We start from the raw sequence: 15,389 nt of genomic DNA on the forward strand, positions 1-15,389 counted from the left end.
TGCTTTCTTGGAGAGAATTTATTCTGCAATAAATGACAGATCACATTTCACAGATTTTGGTATTAGTGTTCTTTCTACTGTAATCCTAGCAATCTATATGATATCTTGGGGGAAACAGAATTTCTAATTAGAAGTTTCATGTGACAGAGCTTGCATACTAAAAAATAATGGCACTGGCTCAAGCACTGTTAGAAAGGCATGCACAGCAGAGTGAACACATCACTCTCTCCCACATAGGCCCAACTGCCACCGCTGTTGAGCAGAAGTGCAGTATTGTAGGATAAGAATCATACAGGGTAACTGCTATGGCTCAGGAGGAAATTCCCCTCTATTCTGTGGTGACTGACATAAGGAGATGTGTTACAGGGAAGTTCGCAGAGGATGTGGCAGGTCCTTCTCATAAAGCCTTCCAAAAAGTGTCGCTGTTACGAGCGGTTTCGATGTGGCATGCTTGCTTTTCAAACGCCCATCACGTAGCACCTGGTGGAAAAGAGAAAGAAGGACACTAATAGTCCTCTAACAGAGTGGCAATATTGCATAGCACAGAAAGAGTAGGCCATAGATGCTGAATATTTTGATGCAACACTTTTAAAAACAGTCATGAGAGTGAAAGAAAACAGAACTCCCTCTGGTACTGCCACAGCCTCCCCATTATAGCCTTCCCACATTTCCTTGGACCAAGAAGTCCTTAAAGCCTCCTCCAAACCATCTTTGGAAAAAAGACCATTTTCTCTACCTCGTAAGAAGGTGAGAGTGAGAATAACTAGTTTGTTAGGTTCTCATTAGTTACTCATACAAGGCAACAAAGTTTATATACACATCTAGGACATATTTGATACATTTTTTGATTTGTAGGCCCCAAAACAATTTTCAGATGGAAATAGAAAATTTCAGGCTACTGACCATATGTAGCTTTTCTTAGTTACTTTTTACATATCAATTTGAAATCACTGTTCATCAGCTCTGAACACCTGTAACAACTTTTTTTGCCTCTGTGACAAAAGGTAAGCATGTATTTGTTAAGAAAACACAACATTTTGTTTTAAAATAAGACCATGATCATATCTTTAGCATACCAATACATTCTTTGATAAATATATTTTTACAGAAGTCCCATTCAAAAACAAGTATGCGGGGTGAACAATGTTTTTCAATTTCCTACCTTGTAAAAAAAATCACCCTTGTTTCCCCTAAAATTTTTCAGGTCTTTTTCACTGTCTTCATTGTCTCTTGAAAGCTGTTAAATACTTCTTCCAAATCAACTATGATTTCATCTAGCCTATTACATTAAAATAATATAAGGTTTTTGAATGAAAAAATGTTTTGGCAAAAATAAAAGATGAAGTTTCAAATAAAAAAATTAAATAAACCCTACAAACCCCTCTAAAATCCCTGAAAACATTCTTAATTGCACAGAATCTCTGCTCTTACATGTGATACTCCTAAGTAATTTTTCTCATTTGGACAATTTCTCAGAGTATTTTATTTCTTTTTCTCCTAAAATTCCCATCATTAGAAACCTGTAGAAAATAGCTCCTTGAAAGCTGTGGTTTATTGATTTGTGACCTGAAGTGGGAAGGCAGATTCGCTAAAGGAAGCACTGAAGAGATTTTCAGCTCCAGGACTGATATGTTCTCATCAGTAAGGATTGATTCAATCCATCTGTTTAAATCTCTCCCCTTGGGTTACAGCTTGCAGAACCAAAGAAAGCAACTCTTGGATGGGACTTTGCTGCCAGATCAGTTTTCAGCACCACAGACTGAAAAACCTTGCAACAAAGATCTCTGGGGTGTCCCATTACCTCGAACTCCCCAGGGGCCAGCTGCACCCCGCTGTACAGCACTTCTGGGAAGACGTAGCTGGTGCCAAATGTGCCGCTGAGGGAGAACATCTCAAACTTGGTCTGAGCCGTCTCCACGGGCTGCCCACACGTGCTCAGGTTTGTGCTCGGGCACTTGAGCAGTGTGCAGATCTGCGGGGAGGAGGAGACAAGAAGGTAAAACACCACTAAGCTTTCAGCAGCCAAGCGACAGGTTTAATAGTTCCCAGGATGCAGTAATGGACAAATGTTTTTGAGTGGTTGGCATGTAGCCATACTCACCTCTAAAAATGCAATTACCTGCCAATGGTATTTTATGAGAGAACCATGAAGCCCATCAAATGCACCCAGGACATAAACTTCGTCTTTCCTCTTGTCTGACATCTGGTAGACCAGATGACAGCAAAGGTCTCCTTGGCAAACAGTGTAATTTCCAGCCTCGTTTCTGAGTTCACCGAAAGTGAACATATCCTTCCGGACAGCTCCCAAGAAAGTGTCGTTTTCTCCAGGAAATTTCTTGATGCTGGTGGCATGCAAACTCCAGTTGATGGCAGGAGGGTAGGTGGGAGAAAGACGGGGGTGAGTGCTCAGCTCTGCTAGCAGGAGACGTCCCTCCTCAGTGGCACTGTCATAGTGGTAGGCGGCAGGTCCTTCCGGCGTGAACAGCCCACTGCCTGCCGAGGACACCACCAGCCCTCTGTTAGCCAGCACCCAGAGCACGGCTTGGCAAGGGCACCAGTCGCCCTCCCACGCCACACTGGTATTGTTTTTCAGTGATACTCTATTTATTCAATACATTACTGAGAGTTTTGGAAGAATTTCAAAGCACAGAACAGCTAAAATACGCATCCTAGTGTTAAAACGGAGGTTCATTTAAAAACAAATCAGAAGTCTCAGAGCAGCATATTTGACAAAGAAGGCAGTCATGGGGGTAGTTATGTTTCACTGAAGAAAACACAGGGCTGTGGCCTAAACTCAGCTCAGTCTCTTTAGGGCAGGCAAAAATGTTCCTTTCTGGTTTTCACTTTGCTTCAGGGGAGGGTAACATATGCAACTATGTAAATTTTTCAGTTAAGAGAAAAAAAAAGGTAGTAAATATATATTCAGAGCAAAGCAAAACATAATATCTCTAAGTCTTCAGCAGCCACAAAAAAAAAGGAGCATATTTTAGTCAGTATACAAGAGAAATCCTCCTTTTGGTTTTACATTATGATTAAAACATTTTTTCTCCATTTAACTGTTGATTGAATTTTAAACAGAAAATGCTGCCTCTAAATGAGACACTGAAACTTTAAGTGAAATTTTGTGATCTTTTTGAAATAAAATTTCACTTTTAAGTTATCAAAACTTATTACCAAGGGCTTTTTAATTCTACCTTTTTCAGAATATTCAACATTTTCTTACCTGAAGTTGTTTGTTACATTCAGCACCACATCACAAAGATCTTTAGTCCAGTTGAAACACTATTTTTCAGAGACTTCACTATGTCTAAAACATTTCTGCCTGCTTCTGAATCTGGGAACAATTTCCCTGTTCCTGAATGCAACTCACCTGTCATTGCCATGATGGTGTTGTGAGTATTTGCTGAAAGTAAATTAACACGCATGCCCATAGCCCAGGCAGAGTGAAACTCAACTGCAGTCAGAAAGGGCAGGACATTCATCCAAGCTGTTGGGAAGAGCACAGTGTCCACCTGCATCTTGCTCACCAGGACCACGGCAGGCTCATAGAAGAGGATGTCAAAGCAAGTGAAAATGCCAAACTTCCCAAAAGGAGTCTCAAAGGTGACAGCTTCTGGTTCTTTTGGGTAATTAAACTGAGTTTCTCTTCTAAACAGATTGTACTGCAGGTGAAGAAAATGGCATATTAGAAACTGAAAATAAGGCAAGATTATGAACAGCTTTTGTGTCTGAGATAGGCTTTAATGCATAACTGGGAGTTGAGGTACCTGAGCTGGCTGGCTCAGCTGGTTTGCATCCATCCAGTTGACCCTCTCCACCCAAAAAAGGGGTGGCTGTGCCCCATCTACCTCCTGGAAGCAATGCCCATCCAATATTAGCTGCTAAACTTCAAGATCCAAGACATCCCTTGCAAAGCACCGTCTAACTTGGTTAGGAACGTATCACGGAAAAGCTAACATTCACTGAGTATGGAAAATTCTGTCACTACTTCTTTACCATTTACTGTCATAAATGTAGCCCTCAGGTGTTTGGCAGCTGGCATGCACTCTGCAGCTGCAGTGCTCCTGGGAATAATTTGTCTGGCTGGTCAGGCAATTGCTTGGTTTTTCTTCTGGCCATAAGATCCCTTCATCAAATCATCCTGGAGTGGTTGTCACTTTATAATAATGTAAAATTATTGTACAAACCATCCGAAATCGGTGCCGGAGAGCTGAAAAAAATCTTGATAATAAATTAGAGGTTGATGCTGAAACACCTCCCTACCTTGTGGTAACGAGCCACCAGTTTCCCCTGTGGGTCAAAGACAACATCTGTATTGTAGTGGTAGCGACCGTCACTGGGGCATTTGGGATCACTGGAGTTACAGGGCTTCTTGTCCCCAATATTTGCAACCACATAGATGGAGTTATTTCTGGCCATGCAGCTGAGTCGTTCCTGCACTGGTGCTGGACCAAATCTATTGCATTTTTAGTGAAAGAAAAAAAATCTTTTAGAAGTTTAAGTGCCCATGTAGAAGAAATGCATTCAAAATTACTATTCCATTAATAGCACATCCCCAGATGCTGAAAAAGCAATAGATCAAATCATAGTTTCTGTTCATTTTCTTCTCTGTTTATAGCATCATTTTAAATTGCCACTCTCTTTTATCTTTAAAAAATAGTCTCCCTGTGTTCTTCTTTCCTGTACCCTTTACAATGTTATTTTCTGTGTGGACAGAATTCCCAGCTAACTTGCATACAAAGATGTGGAGAGCCTCATAAAGCAAAGAGGAGAATAAATCAGTGCAGAGACATAAATCTTAAATAGCTTAAAAACAAATTATCAAGCACCTCTAAGCCCTGATTCAGAAGACGATTTTAGCCTTTTAAAATAATCTTTGTCTGTAAGCCTTTATTAAAAAGCATTTTATAGAACCGAGGACTCCTGAAATCTAGCTTCATAAGGCCTCAGAAGAGAACAAAAAAGCTTAGCTTAGACATGAACTTGGTCTTTTTGGTGTCCCCAGCTGACACACATTGGGACCACCTCTGTGTGTAACACAGGAGACTGTGCAAGTGGCTGGATTTCCAAAAGACATTTCTTTCAGATCTAGATTAATATTTTGTGCAATTTGGTTTAGAAATCACTCAGACATCTGAACTGAGGACTGAATCAGCTTGTCTGATCTATGCATCTAACATGATAATAAATTAGCTTATACTTACACAAGGCTTTCACAAGTGATTTGAATTGATAAAGTTGTGCATGTTTTTAAAATAATTATTTTGCCCAAAATGTCCTCATTTTTGTCCTTTTGCGAGTAAAGCTGTCTCAATGCTTTTTACCTGACATATTCCCATCACCATTTAATTAAGAACTGTTTTTGATGCATCTCATTTCTACAGTACTTGTGATTTTTTATAGATTAAAGAATTAGCAGTTCTCAGTCATTTAGTGTGAGCTGCTCAAGACTCCAGGAGATAATAGTTTGAAATCACATAAAGCACTGCAGAAGGAATCACCTTGAGGGGTCAGTGCAGGGAATCCAATTCACCACCGGATCAGGGATATCCTCCAGGTAAGGGTAGATGGATTCTCTTGTGAATCGCCAGCCGTAGATGCCATCTTCAGGAGTCACAATGATGTGGGCACCCTGTCACAACAGGCTCCGTTAAAAGGACACCCATCAACAGACAACCAGGAGGGTCAGCAGGAGCAGAAAAACACTGATGGACAACCCTCACGGCACCCCCATACCTTCTGGGCAGCTTCCTTGATGGCCCTTTCCAAGACATCCATGTTTTTGTTCATCAGGGCCAAAGCATCATCGGGGGAAATGGGCTCCTCGGTGGGATCAGGCAGGATGACGGCATGCTCGTAGACGGCTGCGATGAAGGTGTCGGAGGCAAGGGCCTGAAGGGCTGTGAGTGCAAGCACCACAGCAGGCAGGAGAGCCTGGGAAGGGAGCATGGCTGGAACCTCCCAGCTCCTGGATCAGCATGGGGAATATAAACCAGATGGAAAGAGGAGGAGTAAAAACTAATGTTTGTCTTGGAAATTATCTTCCGTTGCATAATATGAGAAGGTACAGTATATTTCTGCCAAAAATCAAAGAAACTTTTCTCAGAATTTGATCTTGTTTCCAGTATGAAATGCTTTAAATAAAAGGAGAGCAAAAGGCTAAGAGAGCTTGTCAGAAACAATGTTAATCTACAAGGGGCTCCAATGGAAGGAGCACTTACTTCATTTACACATCCCTCTCCAAGCTTTTAAACCCATCTTGGGGCAAACCCAGACTCCCCTGGTTAGGACACACTACTCCATATCACCTTAGTGCACATGGCTGCCATCAGTGAAAACTTCAGCCAGTGCTGAAGGCAGACCACCTGTGTGGGGTACCCCCCTCTAGCTTCAGAGTGCAGATAGGTCAGCAATGCTTATGAGACACGTGATCCTGCCATACCTCCTGCTTTTGGCCAATGGCTTATTATAGTTGGAGTGGGTGCCTTGAGAGTGTCCTCCCCCCTGGGCTCACACTGCAATATAAAATATCCCTTGAATTGTGCTGACCTCTCTGCCTAGATCTAAGAGACTTGCTTGTTTTGTGAGAAGAATTCAACAATAGATTTTTTTTTTTTTATGATTGTCCTTTCAAAGGGATGTTTCTGCACAATAAGCAATTTGAAATTACTCATGGAAAGCAGGTTTTTTCTTCTCATGGAAATCAATTTCTAGCATAGTGTTTCGTAAATAGAATATAACTACTATAGTTTCAGATGATCCCTAGAAAAACCTTAGTTAGAACCTGTGGTATATCCATGAGGGTAAAGGAACATAACCTGACTCATCATTTACCACTTAGCAAGAAACCAAAAAACCTTTCTTTACCCTCATGAAATCTTCCTCTTCACTATGTAGTGTCACCCAAAAGACTGATTCTCTCCATCAGCATCAAGGCCTCCTCAGGAGAAGCCAACACTTCATCAGTTCTATGATTCTGAAATGTCATTGTGCTCATAGACAGCTGCAACATAGGTGTCCACGGCACAGGCCCCCAGAGCAGACAGCACCAAAAGAACAGCAGAGGCACAAGTTTTAGGAAGGCCCATGTCTGGAGCCTGGAAGTCACCCAAGAGGAGGCCTCAGGCAGGCAAAGGCTTTAAAAAGAGGAAGTCTTGCACAAAACCTGGGAATTCCCCAGGCTGGCTGAAAGCTGACACCTGGAGGAGATGCAATCTCCTGTCTGGAAAGACTCAATATTAAAGGCAAGAGAGCTGCCAGCATTGAGCAACTCTGCCTTGCAGCAACAGCAGGGAAGTCACTGAGAAGTCACCACTGTGCTGCAGCTGAAGAAACATGTTATTTAGCAGATATACAAAATAATCAGGCATAGCATTGCTGTAATAACACAGCTCAAGGCAAGCCTGGGTCACAGCAAGGAAACAAGTTTGGGAAATTGCAGCAGAGACCAGCACAGACACATTCCTGCCCAAACTCAAGGGCATGAGGTACAGGCACGACTGGGGGAGGAGGTGGCCAGCCCCCAGCATGGGTAATACCTATGCCACCCCAGCTCAGCACAGCTCAGACTTGCAGGGAATTTGGGTACTGCTGCACATCCTGGGGGAGATGCTGGGCAGGCTGGTTGTCCGAGCAAAACCATCAGCACACCCACCACTCAATAACCAAGCTCTGAAGATCTCTGGTCCCCAAAGGCATAGGAAGACCATCATGAATAGGAGCTACAATTTCTAGATTTTGCCTATTGCACTGTGCTTTCTTAGATCACTCCAGCTACAGATGCACGTTCACAAAAATCACTTGTATCTGGTTGCCCAAGTTTCTTACCTTCTTTGGTTCTGTTTCAGCAGTCAGAACCAAACTAAACGGGTTTTTGCTGCACTGCCCTCAAAGAAGTGTTCATTGTTATCGGTGGCCTTGTCTTTATACAGAGTGAGTTGGTATGTGGGTAATGGGTGGACTTGCATAGGATTGCTTTCTGTACGCTTGACTCACTTCTCACAATAACATATTTCACAATGGTAAGTGTTATGCAATCTCTGTAGCAAAAAGAATTTAGTGTCATTATGGCTTCTGCCAGTCTTCTGTAGGAACACACTCAACATACAAATACACCTTAACCAAACCACAATGGCCTTGAACTAAATCCTGGATTCAAGATACTCACCAGATTCAGGGTTGGGATCCTACAGTACCTGCACACATATTCCATTATCCAGAAGACCGGCATCAGCAGTGAACAAAGCCGAAGAAGCCACCTCTCAGCTCTGAGACTGGCCACACACTCCTGCTGAATCCTTTCTGCAAGATGAGACCTTCCTGGGTGACATAACTTCCCTTAAATCCAGATCCTTTCCCCGGGTGCCCTGAGAACAAGTACAGTGTCTGCACTGAGTTTGTACGCATGGGAAGAGGACCACACTGGATAATCCCTTGCTGGACTGAGATCAGTCTGTGGTCACCCAGTAACTGACTCCAGCAGTGAACAAGGTTTTAAGACAATGTGGCCTTAGAAGCAATAATGCTGAGCTTCATTGAGTCAGAGAACATTGCCTGGAGCTTATGATAAACATGTAATTAGGTGAGACATGACACTATGTTATGTCACATGTGAGTATCTATTTACATATGGAAACAAAAAAGGCCATATGGCGCACAGCAGTGATAATCAGCGCTGGAGTTTGGAGAGTATTTGCACTCCCAGTGTCTCACCAGCTCCAGAACAGAAGTACATGGGATTGAGGACCTTGAGAGCATAAAAAACATTGATGGGTAAAAATCTGGCTAGACAACACTAAGTTAGATGGAAGCATTGATCTACTTGAGGGTAGGAAGGGTCTACAGAGAGACCTGGACAGACTCGAGCGAAGGACTAAGGACAGCTGCAGGAGGTTCAAGAAGGTGAAGTGCTGCGTCCTGCACTTGGGTCACAGCAACTGGGGGAGGAGTGGCTCAAGAGGTGTTTGACAGAAAGGGTCTTAGGAGCGCCGGCAGCTGGCTCAATATGAGGCAGCAGTGTGCCCAGGTGGCCAAGAAGGTCAATTGCACCTGGGCCTGTATCAAGAGCAGTGTGGCCAGCAGGACTAGGGAAGTGATCATCCACTATACTCAGCACTGGTGAGGCTGCACCTTGAATACTGTGTTCTGTTCTGGGACTCTCACTTTAACAAGGGCATTGAGGTGCTGGAGCCTGTCCAGAGAAGATCAACAAGGCTTGTGAAAGGTCTAGAAAACATGTATTATGAGGAACAGCTGAGGGAGCTGGGTTTGTTTATTCTGGAGAAGAGGACACTCAGGGGGGACCTCATCACTCTCTACAATTCCTTGAGAGAAGTTTGCACTAAGGTGAGGGCTGGTTTCTCCTGATGTGCCAGCAGTGAGAGGTCCAGAGGGAATGGCCTTAAATTGGGACAGAGGAGATTCAGATTAAATATCAGAAAATTTTTTCACTGTTCAGGTGGTCAGGCATTGGAATAGGTTGGTGTCCTGGGGTGATGTTATGAAGCCGCTTTATTCCTTAACCGTCTGCTCAATGCCCAAGGACGCTGCGCAGGACCGAGTGCGGGGCGGTTGAACGGCTCAGCCCAAGGGCTCAGGGGCTCTGGGGCTGGGCAGGGCTCAGGAGGGAGTGTGCCGGGAGCGCTGTGCTGCTCTTTGGGTTTCCTTTGTGTTCCAGCTAGCTGTAAAAAGGTTCTGTTGTTTTTTTCTTGTTCTTTTTTCCCTTCCCTTCCCCTTGCCTCACTGCCTCCCTTCCCTCCTCGCCAGTCCAGGGAGCCTGCAGGTGGCCCCAGCGGGCCTGTGGGGTGGCCCCAGCTGGTCTGAGCCCGTGTGTCTGTTCCTCTCTGGGAATTTGTTGTATTTTGAGGTTTTTTCTATCCCGTTCTACCCTGTTTTGTTTGTGTGCTAATAAACAGTGTGGTTTCTTTTTCCCACTTTCGCTTCTTGTGACCCATTTGTCTCATTGATGGAGGAAAAGGGGAGGCCCTTTTCCCTTCAGAGGAGACACTCACTCCGGAGTGTTTCCTCCTGAAGTTTTGTCTCAAAACCCAAGACAGTTGTGCAGGGAGGTGGTGGGGCCCCAGAGATGTTTAAGAGGGGTCTGGATCTGCCACTGTGTGATGGCTTAGTGGTTTAGGGGTTACAGTGGCAATGCCAAGTTTACAGTTGGACTGGATGATCTCAAAGGGCTCTTCCAACCCAGAAGATTCTATGATTCTATGGTGAAACCAGGAATGGTAGCACTGTGGGGAGAAGGAAGGAGAAATTAGACTAACAGAGGTCTCTGACCATTCTTAAGGACGCAGTCACAGAACACGCACATCTTTATACACTGATGTGCTGAAAGAAGGTCACTATGGTCCAGCAGCAGGAAAAGAACATAGGTCACTGGGGAGAAGACGAAGCAAAAATGTGAACAGTGCTGTCTCACCAGGACTAGCTTGTTGGGGTCTCCTCCCCTGCCGTGTAGCCCTGGGAGAGGGGCCCTGAGGGCACAGACACGGGGTTTCCTGCCCCTGCTCAGCCTCGTTCCCATTGGTTGGTTTGTGTTCCCTGCGCGGGCAGAAGGACCCTTGGTCCCGTGACTGGAACAGTTCCTGGGCAGAGCCCCGGCCATGCGGCTGGAGAAATAAACATCTCTCTGAAACAGCTATCAAGAATCTGTCTGTCCATATATATTTCCTTTCCACGGGACTCCTGGTTTGATATATGCGTGTTGCAGGATCCCCACTGCAACAAATGGTGGAGATTTGTGAGCAGAACGATCCCCGATCCCTAAGCGACTGATTTGTGTGAGTAAACCCTGGAAACTTTGGATTCCTCTTCTTGGTTTTGCTTTGCTATTCCGTATCTAAACTATGGAGGAACCGTGGGAAGACTCTTGGCTCTCAGAGCCGCATATGGACATTTATCTTAAACTTAAAATGATTCTTGAACAACGATTTGTAAATTTTAGCTTGATTCAAGCTCAAAAAGAACTGAAACACTTCCTGGCATGGTTGTTTAAGAACTTTTTCTATGTTTCTTGGGATTTAATTCTTACCAAGGGCTTTTGGAAAACCGTTTGGACACAGTTAATATTGGAGTCAAAATATATGCCGATGGAAGAATATTTTCGTGAATATTATTTAGTTACTGAGACTGTTGAGCAATGTCAGCTGTGTCCTGGTGAAGGGAAGCGTGGCGCAGGGACCGTGCGGCCCAGGCCACGTGCACCGAGCGCTCTGAGAGCAGCAGCGAGGCAGTTCCCGCGCGCGGGCGGAGCCACGCGAGCCGCAGTGTCGGTGGCGGAGCGAGGAGCGGCGGGACCCGGCGGTGCCTGCTCGGTCCTGTGCAGCGCGTGGTGGAGCGAGCCCCGTGAACGCCCGACTGAGAGGGGCGGCACGCGGGCGGCGGCTGGCGGCGGTGGCGGTGGAACGGAGCCGCGCCCAGCCGAGACACGCGCTGGAGCAGGGCGCGGGGGAGTCGTCGCTCGGGGGCCCGGCCGAGACGTGGGTGCAGCGCCCGGCAGCGGCAGCGAAGCTGCGACCAGAGGAGGCGACGCACGGAGAACTGAGCGGCACGGCCCAGCCCGGCCCGCGCAGCCCCGAACGCGACCCCGGGAAGAGCGCGCAGGCACCAGCAGCCCCGAGAATTCCAACACGGGAGCGACCGAAAGAGAGAACAAAGACGCAGCGAGACAGAAAACAGCAGCCACTCGAAAAAACGAAAAGATCATAGTAACTAAGACCTTAGGGATAGTAAAATGGTATAATGTTAAGCAAAATTATGGTTTTATAACAAGGTGTGACAACCAGCAAGACATATTCGTGCATAGAACTGCTATTAAAAAGAATAACCCTGAAAAATGCATCCCAAGCTTGGGAGATGGAGAGGTGGTGGAATTTAATATTGTACTAGGGAGAAAAGGGTTACAAGCATCGCAGGTCACTGGGCCTGATGGTGTTCCTGTAAAAGGCAGTATATATGCAAAAAATCGTAGTCATGTTAGACAGTATCTCCATTGTAAGCCCCCCCTACAGTTTCCCTTTCCTAATCCCACCTTTCCCTTTTACCCTATGTCCTATTACCCCCAGTGTATTCCCAATCCGTTTTTTCATCCATGGTTTCCCTCACAAAACCATGCTTTTGCCAATTGTTTCCCCAAAAATCCCTTTCCAATGCCGAGTGGGGGATGAAAAGGGGGAGGGAAGAAGTTAAACCCTCTCCTGCCTCAGTTTCCCCACAAAGCATGCTCAGAGAATTCTGTCTCCCTTCTGTCAGCCCTAAGATGTTCCAGAGAATCTGTTTGGACATTTAAAGACTCAGGAGGGTGGCTTGTTTTGTTTTGAAACTGTTCTTGTTATGTTTATCCAGTTGTTTTCATTCTCCTTTTATTAAAATAAAACGGGTGAGGTGTTGGGGTCCCTCCCCCGCCGTGTAGCCCTGGGAGAGGGGCCCTGAGGGCACAGACACGGGGTTTCCCTGTCCCTGCTCAGCCTCGTTCCCATTGGTTGGTTTGTGTTCCCTGCGCGGGCAGAAGGACCCTTGGTCCCGTGACTGGAACAGTTCCTGGGCAGAGCCCCGGCCATGCGGCTGGAGAAATAAACATCTCTCTGAAACAGCTATCAAGAATCTGTCTGTCCATATATATTTCCTTTCCACGGGACTCCTGGTTTGATATATGCGTGTTGCAGGATCCCCACTGCAACACTAGCTGGTCTGAAATAGAATTCTAAACCACCTAATCCCTACAGCAAACTCATCTGCAGGGCAGCACCACCCAGCATGAACAGGAAGGAGCGAAGGGCAAGGCTTATTTCACATACATTGGTGTTACGTAACTAGAAAGAAAAGAGAAGATGGGAGGGAGGAGCTGCTATGAGATACCAGGTCAGTCAGTGGCTTGTTTACTGGTTGCAGTAACAATTCCATCACTGAATAGCAACTAGTGCAGTCAGGAGGTGTCATCAAGCTGTTTTTCAGAAGTGACAACCAGAATAATTTGAGGTTTCAATTCCAAGTTTTGTTTCAACAGAGGTTTTATATGAATAATGATTCAAATCATGTTCTCATCAAAAAGTGGTGGCACATTTTGTTTCAGGAGGGCTCTTTGACTGGAGTCATCATTCAGCTTCCATGATGCTTCCATGATGTGTTGCCATTTCCTATATGGACCAATGGCATAAAGGATATAAAACCAAAGCAACACAAACAGGGAAAAAAAGGTCTAATTGTGGTAAAAGAGCAGACTGGCATAGGTAAGCACAAGTCATATTCCAGAGATAAAGAAATATTGAGCATGTGTATAGACCTGCCACACATCACATCTTTCACTATTTTATTTACTGGTCCCATAATAATCTGCAATGAAAAAATATGCAATGCTGTTTTAATAGGAATGTATACTCTGGACTGCAATTCAGGTTTTCTGAGGGTTGGAAAAATGAAAATCCAGAAAACAGAAAAACAACTGCTGTTTTGAATTACTAAAATATTAGAAATCTTTTGATATAGAAATAGATTCTTCTCAACAAATGCTAGTAAGAAAATAATATTGCTGCATTATTACAAAACCAAACACATTGATGAGTTTTTGTATCTAGAAATGAGAAACATAATTGGAATTGGTGTTGTAGATGATGCTGTATCTCATTTGGACATAAGATTAACAGTGTAGAGCTTCAGTTATGAAAATATCATGGCGAGGTATGTTGGTTGTGGGTCTTGTTTCAGATGATCCCTTTCATACCACTGTCCAAAAAGCATCACAGTAATGACTAATTCCGTAGGGGTTTTTCTTACTAGTCAAGCATCCATCATTCAGGACCTGATTGAAAAAGGTGAAAGAAGGATTTTATTAGAGGAGTACCCATATGAACACACTAAGAGCTCAGAAAAATAGACAAAACAGGAAGAAGGTACTTCAGACCGTATCTTTTACTGAAACTAGTGATTTCATTAAAATAATTTAATAGGTCTGATTAATCACTATGAGCAAGTTCACTTTGGCTGCTTTGAGACAGTTTACTCCACTGCTATCCTGCAGAGGACCTAGCATGACAGAGCTCAAGGGTGTCTAAAAAACGTCTTTATTTTAGTATCTTCATATTCCTCAATTCCTGTGCTATGTGTCAGTATGTGCAGCTTGCTTCTGAGTTTCTTTAGACCAAAGAAATTGCATTAGCATCCCACTGTACCTAGATGTCATACACTCAACACCCCAGCAACAGAACTGTCCCTTGAGTTAATCCCAGTGTCTCTCCCAGTCATTTCTGTTTAGCTGTGCATCACTTTCCAACAGCCTCCCACCAGAAAATATTAATCTGGACAGAATTTTTCCTCTGAAATAAGGCATGGAAGTACCTCATTGCCTGGCTCTTGCTAGCCTGAAGCAAAAGAGCAGGCTATTTCACCTGGTGCAGTAGCATGCCTGCTCCTCTGCACACCCTTCCTGTCCCCAGGAACATGCTCTGTATTGAGAGGCCTTCACTTTTAATCTTCATTTCAAATCCATTTCTGGCTGAGACATTTTCCATTTTTTGACTTCCTTGTATTTGCAGTATTCTCATTTGGAAAAGGCTATCTGAGCAGCAGGAAGCAGAACAGGCTGGCTGCTTTCAGCTACAGCAGACTGTCACTGGAGAGCTGATTCAGAAAAGACAGACCTGCGGATGAATGCAGATACCACAGTGGTCTCTCACAGAGTACTGCTGACTGAGAGTTTCAACCATTCGGAACATTGATTTCTATCAATGGTGATGTTCACCCCGAAGTACTTCTCCACACACATTACTAGATACAGCATGCTCAGTCAGTACAATGAATACGAGCCTTTTAAAGGCTGCACTAGAGCTTTCAGTGACACTTGAACTAATGGACCTTTGAAGCCTTCCTCCCTCCCTCTCTGCCTCACTTTTTTACCAAATCAAACATAGGTTGAATCACATCAACCACAGTCAGTGGTTGATATCGGCGTGCAGGAAAGGTAGCAAATGCTGCCTGGTTTAGCACTAGTGAGGACACCAGCCAGAAAGGTGACTGCCCTGCCAGGGCTGAGCAGAAATAGTTACAAACGCAGTTCTAGGGGAATGCCCCACAAAATCCGAGTCCCACTGCTGGGACAAGGTGCAGGGGAGTTGTCCCTGTTTGCCTCTGCACCAGCAAGCACCGCTGCCTCCTTCCTGCAGAGCTGGGAGCTCGCCTAGTGTAGTGGTTTGGTCCAAAATACTCATTACTGTTTATCTGCTGTGAGATAAGAATCAGGAGAATGCGGGCAACGATCTCGCTCCCTCTCGCAGGTTCTATCAGATCCCAGAGGAAGCTGTAAGCACCCCTTAGCAAGGACATCCCTTCCGGGACTATGCTTGCTAACCTATGACACCCAGGAACAAGGAACTGACACCAGTTCA

The 15,389-nt window shown here is 44.8% G+C and overlaps 1 protein-coding gene across 2 annotated transcripts; it reads right to left on the reverse strand.

The window, feature by feature from the left end:
* Positions 1-8,332, reverse strand: LOC125322795 (pantetheinase-like). 2 transcript variants are annotated; one of them, XM_048296962.1, is made up of 8 exons: positions 8,168-8,332; positions 5,737-5,968; positions 5,502-5,632; positions 4,264-4,456; positions 3,371-3,662; positions 2,120-2,493; positions 1,802-1,972; positions 1-480 (listed from the first exon to the last, which is right to left on the reverse strand). In XM_048296962.1, exons 2-8 carry the CDS (start codon positions 5,947-5,949, stop codon positions 361-363), a joined length of 1,494 nt encoding a protein of 497 aa, XP_048152919.1. In that variant the 5' UTR covers positions 5,950-5,968; positions 8,168-8,332; the 3' UTR covers positions 1-360. The 2 variants fall into 2 exon arrangements, with proteins under 2 accessions (XP_048152919.1, XP_048152917.1); XM_048296960.1 differs by lacking the exon at positions 8,168-8,332 and adding an exon at positions 7,828-7,923.
* Between the last annotated feature and the right edge of the window lie 7,057 nt (positions 8,333-15,389).

Source organism: Corvus hawaiiensis, chromosome 3, assembly GCF_020740725.1.
Source record: "Corvus hawaiiensis isolate bCorHaw1 chromosome 3, bCorHaw1.pri.cur, whole genome shotgun sequence".
In the NCBI taxonomy this organism is placed as follows: Eukaryota; Metazoa; Chordata; class Aves; order Passeriformes; family Corvidae; genus Corvus; species Corvus hawaiiensis.